At 36.4% G+C, this 21,821-nt stretch overlaps 1 protein-coding gene across 5 annotated transcripts in view; it reads right to left on the bottom strand.

The window, feature by feature from the left end:
- The window catches only part of CTNNA3 (catenin alpha 3), a 1,374,069-nt gene that overhangs the window by 179,595 nt on the left and 1,172,653 nt on the right, over positions 1-21,821 (bottom strand). For all 5 annotated transcript variants that reach the window (XM_070432843.1, XM_070432842.1, XM_070432840.1 and 2 more), the window contains one exon: positions 15,540-15,632. In XM_070432843.1, coding sequence (XP_070288944.1) covers positions 15,540-15,632 — 93 coding nt within the window. The remainder of the gene's footprint in view (positions 1-15,539; positions 15,633-21,821) is intronic.

Consider the following 21,821-nt stretch of genomic DNA (forward strand, 5'->3'; position numbering starts at 1 on the left):
TTCAAACAGTTCCTCTTTTGAAGATCATGTCTTATAATATTTCAGAGGGACACACACACCCCTAAAATGAGTTTAGAAAGATTTGCCAAACAAGACAAAATAAGATATTCATTTCAAAACTTTAAGGTTCTGATTTTATTCAGAATTAACAAAATGATTGTTAGTGAGAAATAACTCATGGGGAAAAAATAAGTGAGGAAGGGGCAGGTGGATAGGAAGAGGACACGTGACAGGACAGAGGAAGCACTGAGCTGAATCTCTAGTGAACATGAGGCCTTTATGAGCATCATTTTTGCCTCAACATGAATTTTCCACGTAAGAAACTGAGAATTGTTGCCTGTTGGTATGATTTAATCAGTTGTCATTCAATCCCTTAGATGATACCAATTCTCAGTACAATTCCAGTGCATCGGGAATAGATTAGAGCTTGTCTATGTAATAATATGTAGTATTTTAAGTAATTTGTTTTCTCATTTATAGCATATCATTATTGTTTGCATTTTTTTGCTTAATTTTTAAAAATTTTATGATCAAGAAAAAAAAACAAAGGGAAGAAAATATGGGAGAGTATTCCCAGAGATTCACAATGTTGGTATGTTATTTTGACAATTCAAACAGTTCCCAAAGAATCTAAGTTTAAGTGATAAAAATCACTAGTTTATGTTTATATATTTATGCTTATCATTACCCTGCCTATCCTGTTCATAATTCTCTAAACAAATATCAAAGACTTGATATATCTACTTCTTTCTGTACCACATTGTTAATTCTCAAAGAACTCTTCTCTATATGTGCAATGCAGATAATTCAACTACTTTTTTTTAGTGCAGTTCCAAAAATATTGTACATGGGTGTTTAAACTAAAATCTGGTACAACTGCTGCCTGGGATTCAAAACTGGTAAAACTCCTTTGCTGCTGCAATAATGAAAACACAGCATTAATGGTAACACCTACCCCAGCACAAATGATACACTAAGTGTGCATAATCTGAATCCATATGGTCAGAACACACAAGGGAATTAAATAAACAAAGCATGATTCTTCATGTCTTCTGAGTGTGAATTTGGAGAGGCAAACATCTGGATTACAAAGGCACTTAGCAGCAGAGAGGGCTTTTCCAAGTAAAATTCAACACAGAAACTAGAAATGAGACACTCTGCTCAAGAGGCAGCATCTGACACATGAGCCTCCCTTAGCACTGAGACAGGATATAGAGGAAGCGGTGCCTACGGATAAGCACCAGCAGAAAACGAAATGAAGGTCTCACTGAGTTCAGCTTCCAAAGGTAACATTCCTGGGTGTTTGGAAGAACGATTCAGGAAGATATAGTGCCATTTCTACTGCAGCAGCCTCAATACAAATGGCTCACAAACAAAATCTACAGTAATTAGAAACATTTTCAAAGTAAAAGATGAGATAGAATGTTTTTGCAAAGGTACTGAAGCATGGGTTTGCACAGGCCTATGAAACTGAAAATAAAGAAATAGGAAAAAAACTTATGTTGCAGATTATTCGATTTTACCAAGATCAGAAACACACACACACACAGAGAGAGAGAGAGAGAGAGAGAGAGAGAGAGAGAGAGAGAGAGAGAGAAAGAAAGATTCAAAACAAGCAAACAAACTAAAAGGTGGGGGTTGGACTTTATAAAGCAACAACTTATTAACCACTAGCACTATTATTTTATTTTAAAAAGTAGCTATTTTAACATAAAAATAATTAGGAAAGATACAATTGAAAAACACTAACTTTCCCAAGAAAGAATGGCTCGCACTGTGATTGGTATTACCTTTCCCCTCCCCCCTAGTCCCACTTCAGTGCCATTTGGCAATCTCTTGGGACGTTTTCTTGTTGTCACGACTGGAGTGGGGGTGCTACCTCAACAGGGTAGAGGCCAGAGATACTGCTAAACATCCTACAGTGCACAAGGCACTCCCTCGACAAGGAATCATCTGAGCCAAAGTGGCAATAGTACAATGGTTGAGAAGCCCTGCCTTCCACTGCTGTTTTGACCAAGGGTCAGTGGGTACTGGCTCTTACTGATCCCAATGAGCAGGTCATTTGAGGAGCTAGTGGTATCTGACATGCTTGTCAATCTTCTAACTTGTATTTTGCCTTCCATCATTCTTTTCAATAACACCTTACCAATTGAACTGAAGTAGTGAAGTTCTACCCTACCAATTAGAAGCTGACTAAAAACTGGTCACTAAACTGTGGTTCTATCACTGACATAGATCCCATTTGCTTATTGGTTTGTATCTGAACTTCAATACATTGGAGGTGATCAGGAAGTAGTGCCCTTTATTATATGGAAGTAAAATAATATTTCACCAGTTTGATAGAGAATCAGTAGCCTCCAGCAAAAGGCTGAAGACAGAAATCTTACACCAGGGTTTAAAACATATGCTTTATTATTTATTCAGTAAAAGTATATGTACTTTCTATTAGTGTAACTTCTTAGAGATTGGGAAAATGGAATGAATTTTTAATCATGGTTTTCTCTCATTAGTAAAATTAGAGTTATTTTTTTCCTTAAGACTATTTGGACAATATAGGTGTGCAAAATTATACATAAACTGTAAACACTACAATGACTTCTTTTCTGTCTACTTTCATACATAGTACTTGTGCATTTATAAAATATTGTTTTATACACAAACGATTTTGAAAGTGATATTTTAGTGGTTATCTTTGAATACTACATATTATGTGATTCTTTCTACAAATTATATTCCAGAAATGAGATCATAACATATATACTTTTCAGTTCCTTATTTTTTCAACATCTTAATATAAAGCATCTCAATGCCTATAAAAATGTAGCGTTATCACAATTTTACATCCCTCTTATTCCATCATATATATCCAGTATCATCTATTTAAAGTTTTCAATGGTTATCAGGCATTTTTCATTTATATACATATATGTGTATATATGTAGATGGATCGGTATATGTGTGTCTGAATGTCAGTATGTACATATTTGTGTATTGTGTAGGTTTTGATAGATACCTTTCTGCATTTTTTCAAATATATCTGGAGGAAAATTCTAGAAGATGAAGAAAAAGCACTTTTATAAAGGCTTTCAATGCATAATTTCCAATATCCCTTCAGAAATTTTACTCTCATTAGTATAAACACAAACAGCATGAAGTGTCCATTTCCCCAAAAAATCTTTCTGCCTTGCCGTTTGCCTTTGCATTTCTTTAGTCTCTGGTGAGATGGAGAAACTGTTTACATGGTTACTATAAATATACTTGTATTCTTTGTAAATATCCTTACCAGGTCCTATGCTCATTTTTCTAGTGGTGGGGGTGGAGCTGGGGGGAGGTGAAGTCACTTTTTCTTACTAATTTCATATGTTTACATTCAAATCCTTCCCATAAAAATTGCAATTATCTCAAATTGGTGTTTGTCTTTTAATAGTTTTCAGATTTGATTTTTTTAGTTTTTAGTTTTTGTGTTTTCAAGAGTAAAGTTTGTCTGTTTTGTTTTGTTTTCCTTTCTGTCTTATCATAGTTAGAAAGTCCTTCATTATCCCAAGGTCACAAAAATAAATATTTATCCTTTTTTATCTAGTACAGATTGTGTCAGTCATATTCTTCAGTTCATTGCACACTATTATTTTGGCAAATAGAGGTTTCTCCTTCCCTCAAGATAACTCCTCCCTCTCCTCCTCCCTTCCTTTCATTCTCATTCCTTTCATTCCCATTCCTTATGCCTGTTTCTCTATTCCTTCCCTGCACATTAAAGCATAAAGTATATATTTTTTATTCTACTCTGGTTAACCTTGACTTAGAGGGCTCATACTTAATTCACTGCATAACACACGAGTCCCTTATGATTAGATATTACTGCATTTTATAAACACTATTATAGTAATAAAATTGACCATTAGATACCTATTACTTCCTATCGCTGAACTACATACTTTGTATACATTCTTTCTATTACAAATACCTTGAAGTAGGTATTACCTGAATTGAAATATACAGAATCGTAATCTCAGAGAAATGATAAATCAGCAGGACTGTATGTACCATTATACATACAGAGATGGTGACTCTGAAGTCAGGGCTCTTTTGTCCACCTCTCGGTGTCTCTTCTAAAAATAAAAGCAAACAGAACCAAGGGGGTCTGGCATATTTTCACAAACTATGCGTTGGAAATAAGATTCCTTTTCTCCATCATACCATTTACATAATTTTAGTAAATTTTAGTAACAGTCCTTCATCATTTCACAGAACTGCACTAAACCATCGCTACACGCGTGGCTGTACAATTGCAAGCAAATGGACGCGGGCAGCAGGTGTGTAACAGCTTTGATTCTGCTTCTATACAGCTCAATTTCAACACGGAGATTCCTGCCATTTTGAATGAGATTTGCAGTCCAAAAGTCTGTATCAGTTTTAATCTCCCACAGATCTAGCACACTTTGCCAGGAGTACAGAGGCAGGTTTTATTCAAACAGTTCCACCTCGAGCCTGGACTGCAGGAAGGGTGGCTGCGTTGTGCAGTGGGAGGAGCAGGGCACAGGCAGGTCCTTGAGACAGGCGCACCTGGCTCAGTCTCAGGTCTGTCACTCACATGGTGTGATCCTGGGCACTAAACCTCTCTATCTCGTTTTCTATATTTTTGAAATGAGTAAAATAGTTTCTACCTCAAAGGGTGGTTTTGAAGGGTATTTAATAAAATTAAAGAGTCTGATACATATTAAGCATTAAGTAATTATGCATTTGCTGCCATTATTATCATAAATCATCATCATAATCATCATCATCATCAGAGTAGACAAATAATTGTGATATGCTAGCTAGGCATACCCATACGCTTTATAGATAAAAGGCACAATTTGAAAGTATATTTGGGAAATATTTTGAAGCCAGGAGGATATTTTCTTGTCCCATTGACTTCTCTATGGAAGGCCATGCTAATCTCCACTGCCCTAAAAGTATACGTCAGGTACCAATTCTGTGATCTTGGTGTCCTAAGAGTCACGTCTGTCTACTTTCGGTATATAAAATTTGTTCTTAATTTAATAGGCTTATTAAAGGTACATATCTATGAAAGAGGTGGAAAATGCCAATTTTCGTACAGCAGGGCATTGGAAGAATTTTGAAAATTGACATTATAAAATTCAATGTTGGTAATATGTAAAACTTTAAAGTTCCATCAGAAAGCCAGTAAAAGGAAAATATGTGTTACTGCTAGTTTTAGAGGGTTTTTCTGTCTTTTAAAAGTCTAACCTTTGAGTCAATTAAAACTATAAAGCATTTTGCTGCTATTTAGGTTCTCCCCTCGCCTCTGCAAACAGGTGTGTGTTAGTAGATGGGTTTGGACCTCTAGTTAAGCCTGAGAAAGAGGAGAGGAGAATAATGTAGTTCTGTTATTTTTTTATTTGAAACATCAGCTGATGATAGCTAGAGAGCAAAGAGATCCACACCTTCCAAATTGTTGCTTTGGAAATACATAATTGACATTTTACAAATTCTCTGTACTGATTAGTCTCATCATGTCTACACAACCCAGACAGAGACATGCTATACAGTCTCAAGTCCTAGATTTCCAGAAACTACCCAAGTTCCCTACTTGGAAATGCGCTTGCCTTCATTAGAGTGCAAGGTGAATATTTTTCTATCCAGGAGGTGATATTTTCACTTTTCTCTTCTGCTAACTATATATTTCCCTGTATACACTCCAACTGCTACATCTTAGATTGCAAGCTCCAAGTGACCAGGACCATGAATTATACAATAAGGGCTTTCCAAACATTTCTTGGATGCAGATGACTCTTAACCTTCCCTGACAACAGTCTGGCATTGATTTTCTATACTGTTCTATTTTCTGTGCCTATCTTAATATCAAACACACCTGATATCTCTATATAACCTGATTTGTTTCCCCTATAACCTCCACCCAAGTAAACAACATAGAGTTTCTTTTATTTTCAGCAGACACATGACTCAAGGGCAACCCATCCAACAAATTACCTAGAAACTCATGATAGCCCTTGCAAAGAGCTTTGACCACAGGAGAAACTCATATAGGTTGGCCAATCAAACTGGCTCTCTCCACAAAATGTTCTGGAAAATATGAAGGAGACTAATCAGGAGAGTGAATATTGCCAACCTGTAATGTTAGGAGAGATGTCATAAACGTGCATCCATTCAACAAATATTGCTGATGTTAACAACGATAGTGGTATTGGTGGTGATGATGGTTACTTAAGTTTGACCAATTAACTATGTGCTGCTTATTATAAATATTAAATCACAAGCTTAATGATAATCCTTTCATGTAAGTCCATATTTAAAATAAGCAAACTGAGACATGGAGAAGTTAACGTGTTCAAACTCAACAGCTATAAGTAGCAAAGTCAGGATTCAAACTTAGGTTGGGTTCTAGAAAGTGTGTTTTCTTTCTTTGAATTATCTTAGAATCAAAAATCTGGAGACATGTCCTGGGATAACATTTTTAAAAAGCCTTGTTTCTTACATGTATATTAGCTTTAAAGAGATGATGGTTCCACATTAAGAAAAATATCTGTGTTCTATGTCCATTTATATTTAAATGACATTTCAAGGAAGTCTTAGTTATGTCCAGTGCTGCAACCTATACAGCTCATTATAATACACACATGATCACATTTCTAAAGAATAAATGTAGGTTAAAATTAACTCACTGATTAAAATATGCATATATTTAGGACTAGCTTTAGACTGTGGTACTTTCAGTGTGCAGATAATTTTTTGACTATCAGAGGATTATTTAAAATATTTTCTTTTGAGCTTCTTTTTTTACTACCTTACTTGATAAACATTATCTTTAATAGGCAAAAAGTAAACATATAGTTAATATTTCACCCAAGACTAATAACTAAAAATCATTTAATTTGTATATATAAATTTTTAACAGTAAAAGAAATAAGGCTTTTTCAGTGACTAAATTCAGAGAATAGGCAAAAGGGCAGTACTTGGGAGCAAGATATCTATCAAAAACCCTCTAAACTCAAAAAGGCAAAGGACAACCTAAACAACAGCCTCAGAAAAATTTTCCAAGTGACTATCATGTGGGCAGTTGTTAATTGACACTGTTTTTAAAAAATATTATCCTATTTATTTTTTAGACAAATTATATATTGGTTACATACAAATGCAGTATCTGAAACAACTCCCTCCCCCCAAATTTGCTGAGCATCTTTCTTAAAGCACATTTATGGTCAAAATCATTTATTCATTTATTCATTCAGTAAGTATTTATAATATATTTACTATGTGCCCAGTACTGGCTTAAGAATGGAGAGTGCATAATAGAGAAAAAAATATTAAGATCTTTAAATTGACTATTTAGTAGATGGTCTATACTTGGGGTTGCAATTTTAAGCAGGGTGGTCAATGGTGGCCTTCCATTAAAGGAGATAGTCAAATGAGTAAATGTGTCAGCAAAGAGATTTGGGAAGGATAAGGTTTAAAACTAGATATGAAGCTATCAATGTCTTTGAAGAAAAAAAATAGTCACCACATAATATATAAAACATCACTGTAAGTTTAGAAGGTTGTAAATTTGTAATATAAAGCTATGCATGTAAGATGACTTCCAGTCTAGTTTGTAAATTTTATATATACCTACTTGACATCTTCATTTGGTTGTCTAACAGACTTTTTATGTTACATATATCCAAAATTAATTATCTTATCTTCCACCATTCTCAATCTGCTTAATTCAGTCTCCCTCAAATCAATATAAATGGCAAGTCCACATTCTCAGTTCTCCAACCAGAAATCTTGAGTTGTCCTTGACTTCTTTCTCTCTCTCATATACAATGTCTAACTCTTCAGCATATTCAGTTGACTCACTCATCATCACATATGCTCAGTCAACATATTTGAACCTCTCCACTTCCCATTAGCTTGACTGGACTTTAGACAGGCTTTATCCCGACTCTAGACCCCTGATCTCCCTTTTCTGAAAGCCCAGCTTATAATTGTAAATTCTTTCTTTGCCCCTTTGAAATATAAAAATGTTTAAATGGTTCTTGTCACTTTCACAGCCCAGGACTATCTTTCACAAGGGCCAAGGAACCATCCCCATGTGAGATACAATCATCAAAGAAGACAGAGCCCCTATCTCCCAGTCTCTGTGGGAGAGCAGGAGCCTAACTTTAGAGGGCACCTTGCTCCCCATTGTAAAACTGCCTCTGGTCACAAAGACAGAGAAAAGTCACTTTTCCTTGGGTAAAGCCAATTAGCAAACACAGAGGGCCTACCATCCCCCTCACCTTATCTCTGAAAAATCTTCAGCCTTGTTTCAGCAGGACTGAACTCAGACTGACTTCTGGTCTCTTTCCCCAGTTAGCTATTCACTGATTATTAATTATTATTAACTATTAATACCATTGAATAAAGTCGTCTTTCTCTGTTTAACTTTGTCCAGGATGATTTTTCTTTGACAGTAGTGATAGTGGAGGTGGTAAAAAGATAGACAAGTTTGGAAAATATTTAGGATAGCAAAACAGAACATGTTGTCTAATTAGCTGTGGGAAGGACTATAAAATTATTCTGGGGTTCAGACTTTGTACAACCAAATGTATAGAAGTGCAGAAGGAATAGTTACGGGGTAAGATGACGCATCCAGTTTTGAAACAGTGAGTGCTGCAGGTTTCTGAGTCATCTGAGAAGAAACTTACAGGCCCCTACTAATATGCAGGCAGACTCAGGAGAGAGGGCTTGCCTAGGTGATACTTGAAGTGTTAGGACTGTATGAGCATGTGCAGGAAGAGTATAGTTCACAATATATAGTGAACAACAGGGCTTACATCAGCATCTAGTGAATCCTAATGCTTAAGAAGTGGATAGAGAAAGAGCAAACAATAAATTACTGAGAATGAACACTCAGAAAGATAGGAAAGCAGAGTTATTGCCAAACACACAATTGAAATTATAGAAACTAATGATGAGGGAATGCACTGCCTAGTGTGTCGCCACTGAATAATGTAATTTAATCCAGGTTTACCCCAGCTGTGTTTTTCACAGTAACCTTAACCAAATTATATCATGAAGAAGGTAATGAGGTCATTTCTCTCTATATGCTGGAGGGTAATTCAGTATAAATTTGACTTATTGAGAGTGCATTCTGATAAGTAGGGCCTATTAAAATGCTTCCATTTTTAAAATAAACCACTCTACCATGGCATGCTTTCTATTGTCATGATAGAGAATATTCAGCTAACTACTTGCTGAAAAGTAGCAAGGAGAAACTTTCCCCACCACCAACATGAAATTAGTGCACTCACGGCTTTTGTGTTATTTTTTTTTATCATGAAGAATCATCTCCAGTATTTTAAGATTTGATGTGCTCCATTTCGTTTTCTGCTGTTGACATTTTGAGGTTGTGTTCAGTAACCTAGGCAACTGTTCTTATTTCTGTCATAATTTACTTCTATTTATAGAGCTTATAGAGATTCAATGGCCTCAAACATAGTTTTTAAGACAGAGCAGGTTTACAAACTATTGACTCTTAAGTGAATATGATATTAAAGACATGACAAATTTTAGTCATCATACAAATAAAGACTACATGTTACAATTTCTTTAATTTGGGTCATTGATAAATATGAATAATGTATCACTTAAAAGGTGCCATAGTAATTTCAATCATAGTTATGATAATGTTAACTTTTAAGTGTTTTATTTTTAATGTTATGATTCATTAAACTGAATTTTAGCAATTAGAGGCCACAACTTCAAATACCTTCAAATAAAAACCTGGCCTTGCACAGTACTAAAATGAGTTCCCTTCTCATGTTTCATCTGCTGGACGCTATGAGCAACATTTAAATTGTGTGAGATGGAAACAAAATCCTTGATTTAATCTTTAGGTCTTATTAGCTTTCAAGCTATCTGGGCAGAGGGAAAAATTACTAGAATATAGAGAGTATCCCTCCCTCCCCCAAATGTATACACACTTTTGTGTAGTTCAATTTTGAAAATGAAATGTATTTTAATAAACACTGCCTTTATAATTATTCAAAGTGTGTATATATATTTTTAGGGACACTGAATATATTCTTCATGGACAGGGTTAGAGAAGGATAGAGTGATTTTAAATGACTACTTGGCAAAACTGTCTTCACATGTATCCTATAAATAACAGAATGCCCTTATTTAAAAAAAATACATTTTTATTGATTTTAGAGGGATACAGAGATAGAAACATTGATGAGAGATAACTATCATTGATTGGTTACCTCCTGAACACCCCCTACTGGGGATCCTGCACCTTGGGCATGCGCCCTGACCAGGAATCAACCAGAGACCTCTTTGTTCACAGATTGAAGTTCAATAACTGAGCCACACCAGCTGGGCCAGAATGCCCTTCTTCCCTTTTTATGAGTATGTATCATAAACCTAGGCTATTAAGTTGTATATAACTTGATGAAGGTAACTGAGGACTCAAACACAGAAACTAATGAATCACCAAAAAACCTCCCAGTACCCAGCCAGGCTTTCAATAATAAAGAAAAAAAAAAAAAGAGAACAATTATCTCATCAAATTTTCTGTTTTATCCCACTATCAAGAGTTGCTTTTTGTGATCACTATTTCATTTTTACATGATTTATGTGACTATTGCTACTGTTGCCCCTATTGCAAACAATAAACCAGAAAAAATTTCTAGAAGTTAGGAACATTCCCTGTAATGAAATATCAGAGAAGCTGATGAGACAAGAGATTGGCTGAGGAGTAACTTCCTCTATCTTCTGGATTCTATGCTTGGAGACCTCAGACCATTACCCTATAAGGCAGTGCTTCTCAACCTGTGGGTCGCGACCCCTTTGGCAGTCGAACGACCTTTCACAGGGGTCACCTAAGACCATCCTGCATACCAGATATTTACATTATGATTCATAACAGTAGCAACATTACAGTTATGAAGTAGCAACCAAAATAATTTTATGGTTGGGTCACAACATGAGGAACTGTATTTAAAGGGCCAGAAGGTTGAGAACCACTGCTATAAGGTCTTCTGCTGAATGACTACTTGACTGTTGTTACTCCATTTCATCAAGGCAAAGTGATCCATCAGCAATACTGTCAGGTCAATGGTAATCAATAAACTGATTTTTTTACTGATGGAAGATGGAAGTATTGGAAATTTGTAAGGCTTAAACAGATCTGATACTAAGGTTTATGGTCTTTAGCTTTACAAGTCTCCTTTCTAGTAGAATAATTATAATATTGACTGTAGCATGAATTGGGCAATGAGATCTTAAGGGATGATGAGATTATACCCAAGTTTATAAGTGTGCTGTACTGGAAAAAGTGTGGTTGGTGCCAGAAGACCTGAAATATGGTCCCAGCCAATCTGACTTACCTAAACCACTGAAATCTTGAGACTAATTAGTAAAATAAAAAAAAAAATTAAAAACCAAACCCAGAATTTTGCTTAAATAAGACATCAATTTAAATTTATTCTATAAACTTTAAAGTATTAAAGGATAACCAGCTTTTCTCTGTTCAAATAGAAAATACCACTTAACATGTTATTAATATAATCTTTTAGGAAGCTTTTAGGATTTACAAAAACCTTTTATCAATAGTTTTAGGATTTTGATTATTTTAATATGAGTTTATTTTCTAATCTCTTTCAAATTTAAGTTTTTAATATAAAATATATCTATTTTTTTCCTTGCTTAGAGCATGAAAACAAACAAATAATGAGCTCTTTGAAGAATGATTTCTAAACATGTAGCAAACTCATACTCCTGTATTATATTCACTGTGGAATGCCTGATCACTGGATATAACCACTATATTGGTCCAGTGAGTATTCATGTTTGATAGTTAAGATAATCACTAATTTCTACTGCTGTTCCTCTGCCACTTCATAAGGCATGCACGATTGGTCCTTTAGTATTTCCCTCTCATTGACTGCGGACTCTAAACCATTATTTGTTGGTTTTAGACCTTTACAATGCCCAGTGGCATTTTCAACTGATAACAGCAATAACAGATGATGCTGAGCCAAAGCTACTGGGAGTGAAATGCAGAAAGTAAAATGATAATAAATAACTGTCACTCCATTACTAAACAGTTTCTAAAATTGGTTCTAGTGCATATTCGATATGTCAGTCTCTATAATACTAGAACCAAAAAGGCTTTAGTAATATACGGAAACAAAAAGAACCCAAACACTTGTCTTGTGCAGTGACCAAGAATTCCTCAGTGATCATGGCGCATGTATTCAAATAACTCTCAACAGATCCTATTTCAAAATTGTTTTGGTATCTTCTCAATTTGTTGGTACCTGGCAAATGTGTCAATAGTACACTCAGACCAACGAATGTAAACTTTAAAAATGCTGGAATACAAACCCAAAGTCTTGAATGGCTATAAGACTAAACATATGAATATATTCTAGGCACAGATATGTAATGATAAGAAATAGAGGAATATAGAAGATGCCTGGGAGAGATCATAAAACCTGTCTAAACATGATATTGGTTCTAGTCAGTTGATCTGGGTGGGAGAAAAATTTGAGCTATCCTTCTTAGCCAGCTATCTCATAAAATTCAGGTATGAGAATGTAATCTGTTGTAATAAACTCACAACATATATTTTCAATGAGAGGATGTTATTGTGTTAAATTATTCATACTATACAATAATTGCTTCTTAAATTTAAATCCCACCTCCCTTTTTCAGGCCACTGTGGCATCCTTCATTTTGTTCTCTTTCATTCCATCAATGATGTATCACATTTGTTGTAATGATCATTACTTTTTTTTTTTTTGCTTTTTAGTAAAAGATTCATTCTATTAACTCTATGACCTAAGTGAACTGATATGTAGCAATCACCAAGGTTCTTAGTCTGAAGACATAATCCACTTGCTAGGTAAGTTATATAGATCTTAGCCTCAGTGATCTTGTTAGTAAAACTAGGAAAATAATAGTAATACAACAGAATGAATGTGATGATTAAATGAACAGTATATGTGAAGAGACTACCTTTTCTTGTCTTTCCCCAAAAGCAGAGACTTAGAATGAAACGTAGTTTATTTTTGGAACAGATCTTAGATAATAGAACTGGGAGACTGGGAAGGATGAATCAGGAAATAAAGACCACTGCAAGTTGTCTTAACAACCTGGTCAATGCTGTAGGAATTGGGGCTTGATCCCCCAGTGAAACTCTTGAATATCTGTGGAAAACGAATTTCAAAAAGGTCCATCCAAGGAATGAAAGAATATTGCTCAAGGTTTGCTCTGTGGGGTGTTAGTGACTCACATAAGATTGTGTATGAATTAGAATATCTGAGCAGCTTCCTAGAGGTTTCCTTATAGAAATTGCAGGGAAGCCTCAAGGCAGGAGGTGAATAAAATTTAAGCCATTTGGAACATATGCAAGGGAGATTTATGACAGCAGTAGGTGGCCAGGTTGAATATAATGTCACTCCCAGTTGATGGTCAGAGATCTATCTTGTCACTAGACCGAGGTGAGGCTATCACCCAGGGTCATTCCAAATGAACTGGATCATCAGGGAAATGTGTTTAGTGGAACACAAATCTTGGATTCCGAGCAGTTTCAAGGCGATTTCCACAAGATTAGAGACAGTGGCTTCCATGAAAGATTTTTTTTAAGATCCAGGACCACAAATGCCATCAATGTCATGACCTACAGTGGTCAGGAGGTCATCTATCTGGCCCATCATCCCACTCAAGAGTAAAAACACAACTAAAAATGGTAGTAATAAGAATCTTATCTTAGCATGTAATTTTATAGTTTATAAAACTTTATAAACGTTCTATGCAGTATCTTCTTTGGTGTTACCAGTGATTCTATGAGAAGGTATAATATTATTCTCCTTATTTTTCAGAGGAGGGATTTTAAACTTTTTGAATTTGAAGGGTTTTAACCAAGGTTCCTTGTCTTCATGTTATAAGGCATAAAGGGAATCAAATCATGTTTCATCCTAATTCCATCATCCTAAAAGTTGCCTTAATTTTAACAAAATTTCCTCCTGTCAATTCCTTTGTAAATCCTAACACCTGCCTGCCACTTCCAGTTGTCAGCAGCAGCCCAAGTGAACCATTCACTCATGTCGCTGAAAGCATGAGCAAATTTTACCATTAGCAACATTTATTTGCAATTCCATTGCCATTTGTAGTGTTTGATATGTTACCAAGGATGCCTACTAGATCTGAAGAAAACTGTCTTCAGATGCTGTGTGCCCCCGGACAGTTCCTAACATGAAGAAATGGAAACTCAAGAAAAGCAACATTTGCCGAAACCGGTTTGGCTCAGTGGATAGAGCGTCGGCTTGCGGACTGAAAGGTCCCAGGTTCGATTGTGGTCAAAGGCATGTACCTGGGTTGCGGGCACATCCCCAGTAGGAGGTGTGCAGGAGGCAGCTGATCGATGTTTCTCTCTCATCGATGTTTCTAACTCTCTCTATCTCTCTCCCTTCCTCTCTGTAAAAAATCAATAAAATATATTTTTAATAAAAAAAAGAAAAAAAAAAGAAAAGCAACATTTCTGATAAAACAAAAGTGTCATGACACATATACCAGTCCTAAGTTATCTGAAGATTTGAAAATATGTAACTTAAATTTCTCTCTTTCCATCCATCTCCAAACTTTAGGTCACCGAATTTAACTAATTAACTAGTAGTAATAATGAAAATGATGATAATTATACTATTGCTACGACTACTATAAGTAATAATAACTGATCATTGAGAACTGACTGTGGGCTAGGCATATGTTAAATGTTCTATTAACTAACTTAGTTAATTCCCACAATAATCCTTATATAGAGTACTGTCATTATCCTCATTTTACAAATAAGAGAATGGAGGTAGCGAAAAGCTAAGTGAGTTTCCCAAATAACACAGCAAGGACGTGGCTGATTCGATGTGGTCCCGGCAGTCTTCGCCACTGTGCTATCCTGCCTGGCTCTCCGACCCAAGTTCTGTAGTCTGGTCTGCAGTTGTAAGCTGTCAGTGTCTGGGAAACCAGACTTTCACAAATTCCCAAGCAGTGGGTGTAGTGAAGTGCAGCGTTTCAGAGCAATTGAGAAAGTGATTAACACCTTCGGAGGGGTGTGTGTGTGTGTGTGTGTGTGTGTGTGTGTGTGTGTGTGTTATGGGTAGGGGCAGAAAGGGGCATTGCAGAAAGAAAGAAATGTAGAGAATTGCCTCAGAAGTGTTTCCTCCCCCACCTAGATTTCAGAGTATACTTACAACTTCTTAGTTTCCCCTTTCTACTATAAACAAACATGTACACATCTCACTTTTATGTTCCCATGACTGCTATAAAGATCAAGAGTGTGATGAGGTGATTCACTACCTGACCAGACACAGCCTCCCTGTGTGCTCTCAAGGGGGAGGAATCATTCCTGCGTGCTGCCTCTCCTGCATGCGGAGACTCTTCTCCCTGACTTTGCAAAAGCATCTCCAGATCCAGGAATCCCAGCTGGGACAGGCTGCCTGGAGTGACCGGGAAAGGGCACAGTACACACATCTCCCCCCAGTGAGGTGACATACCCGGTCAGTTTTTCCTTCGGTCTGAAGGCTGGTGTGGCTGCGGACCTCATGATCCTCTTCCAGGTCAGAAACATCTTCTAGTTCCTCTGGGGTCTGTGAACAGAGAGCAAAACATCGCCGATGGGAATGCAAAATGGAAAACAGTCTGGCAGTACCTCAGAAAGGAAGCACGGGGACCAATATGACCCAGCAATTCCACTCCTAGGAAAATACCCACGAGAAATGAAAACATTTATCTGCCAAACCCTTGTAAACAAATGTTCACAGCAGCACCAATCATAATAGCCAAAATGTGGAGACAAGTCAAACAGATATCTACTGATAAATGGGTAAACAAAATGTAGTAAATTCATTTAATAGGATATGATTTGGCCATGAAAAGGAATGAAATACTGATACATGCTGTAACATGGAACATGGGTGAACCTTGAAAATATTATGTAAGAGAAAGAAGTCAATTACAAAAGACTACATATTATATGATTTCATTTACATGATATGTCTAGAATAGGCAAACCTATAGATAATAGTTCCTAAAGAAAGGAGTGGGTAAGGAGGGAGTGGGCAGGACTACTAATGGGTATGTGGTTTCTCCTTGGGATGATGACAATGTTCTGGAATTAGATGGTGGTAATAGTTGAACAATCTTGTGAATATAGTAAAAAACACTGAATTACACACTTTAAAATGTTTAAATGAGTGGTGCATGATTATATCCTAACACATTTTCAAATTAAATTTATTGGGGTGACATTGGTTAATAAAATTATATAGATTTCAAGTGTACAATTCTACAATACATCATCTGTATATCGCCTTGTGTGTTTACCACCCAAAGTACAATCTCCTTTTATTACCATGTATTTGGTCCCCTTCCCCCCCTTTACTACCCAAACTCCCCACCTCCTTTTCCCTCTGGACACCACCATACTGTTGTCTGTGTCTGTGAGTTTTTGTTTGTCCTGTTTGTTCATTTGTGGCTCTCAGTTTTATATTCTAATATATTTTGAAAGAAAAAGAATGTAAAACTGATCAGAAGGAAGCTTTTTCTCTGAATGAGTAGCAATTTGGCTAACCTGGTATGTGGTTATCACAAATCAAGTTGTTTAAAGGTGACTGGATTCACTATCATGAAAGCCATACAATCTCAACATGCCATTAAAGTTAGCGAGAGATTAAATTTTCTAAGACCTTAATAAATAATTTAACATGGATTTCAGTATCTATTCTAAATAGTTAACCTCCTTCCATTCTTTTTTTCTATTTTAGCTTAAGCATCTCTCTTCAGAGGTGTCTTGCTCAGGAACTCCTAAGCCAGGCTGGGCTCCTCTGCCACTACTTTCCTTATTCCCTCTCCTTTCACTATCATATTGCTAATCATACTTTATTGTATTGCTGTTTATATTACGTCATATCACCAAAACCTAGCACATACATGCTTCTGAATGAATGGAGCAAAATTATCAGAGATAGCCAAAAAGACCGTTGGATATGAGCAAAACAATACTCATCAACAGCAACAACAAATACTTGTTCTAACTTTACCTTCACTGTGCTTCCACCTTCTGTATTCCAAAGTAAAATGTTTTTATTTTGTACTGTGTTTTTCTTTTTTTCTAGTTCAAGGTTTTTATTCCCTTAGTCTCAACGGGGAAATAATGTAAAGAAATCAGTCCTTATGGCAAAAACAAATGTAAGTACTTAACAAGAATTAACTTAGTATTTGTCTTGGTTTACACAGTCTCAGCATTAAACTATGACTCTTGCTACAAAGTCCTGGTGAGAAAACTAGAATACAAACAATTAGGTTTCATGAAAAACTACCAAAAGCATTGTGGAAGGCTTTTATATCCCCAACTGCTAAAGACTTGGCAAGAGGCACAACTGCCTCCTGAGACCAGCTCTGGTGTCCCTCGGACCTCGCACTGGCCACGGGCTCTTTATTTTCAGGGCTGCGAGTGGTTTCCTTCCCCCGAGATGGGAACAAAGCGATTAGCTCACATAGTGGCGCACAACACTCTCAATTTCATAACCACTAAGGGCCCGAGATTCTTTCTTATTCATGGATCTTTAACTAGCACGTTCTTTGTTCTCTAACACTTGCAGTCAGCATCATCTGTCTCTCTGCATTTATTTCAACTTACTCGGATGGGCTATTAACACGCCCCTTTTACCAAGGCCTCCAATATGCTAAGCAATTGTTATCTATTTGTTGATCTCTATATGTAGTCCTTCTTTGCTGCAACTAAATGCAGCTAAAATCACAGGGCAATTTACTTTCTCCTCTTAGGTATTAAGAACATGAGTTTACCACTATGGAACTTCTACACAATCACATATTTCCTATTTGCCATTTCTGTGTATTCTTCCCACAATATGCTTGAGAAATGATCTTTGCAATTCCCCTCCTTGACACATCACCAGCCCCTGTTACATCTGAATGCATTCAGTTGATCAAATTCCCTTTCTTGGGTCGTGTTTTGCAGTGGAAGGCTGTCCGGTGCCCCTACTGCGACCTGTTTCTTATAAATATTTCTTGTTTATTACTTGGATGACACTCTACAATGTAGAGATCTATAACTTCATCATTGGTTCCAATATTTTATTCAACCCCAAAATAAAGTTACTTAACAGGAGCTAAGAAAAACTGCTGCTAGAAGTCACAAGTACCATTTCTGCTGGTGAGACTGCAGAGAGAGAAAAGGCTCCCATCGATGCCCACATACTTCTGTGCTTTTCTTTGTCTTTAAACCACTAATAGTCTTCCTGCTAAGCCACCACAAGTGACCTCTTCTTTTCATGAGCAAAATCAATGGGGGAGTGTTCAAAAAACTTGCTGGCAGGATTATGCCTCTGTACGGCAAGCGGCTGGATGGCATTGAAAAATAAAATGTGAAATATACAATATTACAGTTTAAATTAAGTGGAAACTAAGGAAAGGATAGGAGCACTCTAATCATTTATAGGACGATACATTAACTCCTTCAGGACTGAAGACAAATAATAATAGAAAGAGCAGATGTTATCTGTCTTGTTTATCACTCGAGTACCTGAGATAGCTGATACTATGTGCTCAACAAAATTTCCTAACTGAAGAAATAAAAGGTTTTATAACCAACTAGAGTCCTGTTGCATGAAGAAATTTGTGCAATAGGCCTTCCCTTCCCTTGGCTGCTGGCACCAGTTTGCCTCTCGCACCCAGGACCCAGGCCTTCGCTCTGGCTGGACTCTGGCCAGACCTGGCCCCGGAGATGTCAGGCTTCACTACTCCGGCCCCAGGGCCATCAGGCTTCACTCTGCCGCTTGGAGCCTACATATGCAAATTAATCGCCATCTTTGTTGGGTTAATTTGCATACTCTCCTGATTGGCTGGTTAGCATAGTGAGGGTACGGTCAATTTACATGTTTGTCTATTATTAGGTAAGATAAGCTTTGGTATCAATGTCACAGGAAGGTCATGGAAACATTTTTGAGCTATGAAGTAATGTTTAATCTTTTGCCTTCTGCCTTTAGTATGTGTTGATTTAATAATCCCTTGCCTAAGGGAAAATTTGAGGTGGTTCCTGGACTTTTTTTTTAAGTCTATGGAAATTAGAGATAATAGATTCTGAACAGAGAGATTTTTCACAAGCTTCAAATTCATAGACTTGGAAAATGAGAAAGGCAGCTATGCATTTCATGAACATTGCAGAATTCAGAGAAAAATGCCATCTACCAAATCCAACCAGTTTCAAGTCTCACCAGGATCCTGTGCCACAAACTTTACATGGGAACAGCGAGTAGGAAACTCTGAAGAGCTCCATGGGCTAGCACAGTGGGCATCTCATCGCTATCAGCGTGGCAAAGTGACAAATGACTGGCAGTCTCTCAGCTGCCTGAACATGGCCTAAGGCTCTAGAAAAGTTTCACAACCTCGGCACTATTGACATCTTGCTCTGAATCATTCTGTTTGTAAGAGGCTATCTTGAATACTGTGGAATATTTAGCAAGATCCTGACCTGTACCCACCATCTGCAGTAGGACCATTCCCTAGATGTAACAAACAAAACTATCTCTAGACATTTCCAAACATCTCCCATTGGGGAGGAGGAACACCTTCTTTGAGAACCACTGCTCTAGAACTCTGGCTAACCTGTGGCAACACAGGTGGCAAGGGTTAGGGGAAAGCCCAATACCTATGTTTACATTTCCCATAAGCAAAGTTAAAACTTAGTTGCCTTAGAAAACCTAAAAATAAAGAGTAATTTTTTTTCTTGTACCTCTGAATTTGTAGACAGAAATACATACCCCATATAACACCATTATGGTCACAAAACAGAAGAGGGCACCCTTTAATCATTTTAGTCTTAACCAAACAATTGGAAGACAATATCAAAAGATTTATGAAAATAAAATGACAAACTTGGTTGCAGTATTAATACCATTTAATAAGTGGGTTTTATTATATGTTATATTTTAAAAATTTTAGTCATAATAAAGAAATTATTACCTAGAGATATGCAGTGATGGTTCAAGGTTGCTTGGATGTTAGAAAAGTCAAGTTAAGTCATCTCGACTAACATATTTGTGTGCTCTTTTTTCTGTATATTAACAGACTATTATGCTAGATACTAGACATCTTCAGACAAATGAACCATAATCCTTGCCCTCAAGAGAGATAAAAGCTATAAATAAAAGTTGTTCCCTAGAGTTAGAAGGTGTGAGACATGGAGACGTTTTCTTAGAAATGTCAGGCAGAAGAGGAGAATAAACATAAAGTCCCCCAAGCTAAGCAGGGAAGGTATTTGTTGTATTATCAGAAAGTTGATAGGCTTGTGCTATAAAGTAGATTAATGAACTTGAAATTAGGATACCTTGGTTTTCCTTCTAATTTTGCCACCAAATAATGTTATGTTGTTAGGCAAATCTCCTAATTGTCCTATGCTTCCATTTACTCATCTTTAAACTGGAGATGAGAAGTAAGTAAAACTTGATAATGTCTGCAAGTCCTTCGAATTTTAAGATCTTGTAAGTTCATGTTTAAACTGCAAGCATGACATTATTCTGGATGAAATGTTCCTGGTACTAAGAGATCTCAATATTATGTTGTTCAGTTGATTGAAACCCAACTTATTCCAATCTATTGTATTATTTAGAAATATGATTAATTTTCCCAATACATGTATCTTCTCATTCTTACAAGGAGTGAGAAGGCTTCTAGTATTGTTCACAGTTTTATAACCTGAGTACCTAACACATTGCCTGGAAAATAGTAGGTGCACAATAAATATATGTATTAATGAATAAAAACAAGAAAGAAAATAGATTAGAAAATGAATAAAGATGCAAATAAGGACATATATCCCTAATTTGCCACAATAGATATGGGTAGATTTCCTTCTTATAATATTTCAAAGCATAATTCAAAACTGCCTCTAGGTACCATTACCATTCTGTGTTTCACAAGCCATTTCTTCTTTTCTTCCAGCATATGAGGAAGATAACACCATATGAATTATTCCATATGATGAAACTAAGGAGCCTGGATGAGTATTGTACCCCTTAAAGGCTACAACAATTGAAATATAGTTTAACAAAGTGAAGTTGCAGGATATAAAAATATATAGCCTAAAGTAAGAGGAAAGAATGTACCTATTATGTATAAGAGGGTATGATTAAGCATGCGGTCAAACAGGACAACTTGGGCTGATAAATCCTGAGCATATAGAATATTACTGTCAGAGGAGACACTACCTTGATCCTTAACTGTCCATGTATTTTCAGTGAAAGAAATCCCTATTAGTTCTCTACTTAGAACCTACCTAGGTCAACAGCCATCAAATAGTCAATCATCTGATGACTTACCATTGAGCCTGGATTATGATGTTTAATCAATCATAATCAACGATTATGATGTTTAATCATTATAATCACTTAAGTTATATGAGGTCTTTCTAATGAAACAAACAATGGTAGAATCACACAGGGTAAATCGTATTTTAGCCTCAATCCCACTATCACGAAGCCTGAGGGCAGTCATTCCTCTGATAGCAATGAGGTTGAATAACGTTAAACAACCACAGCAAATCAGCAAGAGGGTCACAAATGCAAGTGGCCCTTATTCAACCACCAAATGAGTTGGAGATCTTGCTGTGATTCCCAGGACGGCATGTCTAATTCATGAAAACTGTCATAAAAAGTATCCCAGCTTGAGGTTTAAATCAGGATATGAAAGATTAATGAAGCCATGAAGAACAGGGATTGGACAAAAGCGTATTTTTGGAAAGTTCAAATATTATAAAT

This window comes from Myotis yumanensis, unplaced genomic scaffold (genome assembly GCF_028538775.1).
Source record: "Myotis yumanensis isolate MYYU_CA2020_CCGP unplaced genomic scaffold, mMyoYum1.0.hap1 SCAF_13, whole genome shotgun sequence".
NCBI classification, from domain to species: domain Eukaryota; kingdom Metazoa; phylum Chordata; class Mammalia; order Chiroptera; family Vespertilionidae; genus Myotis; species Myotis yumanensis.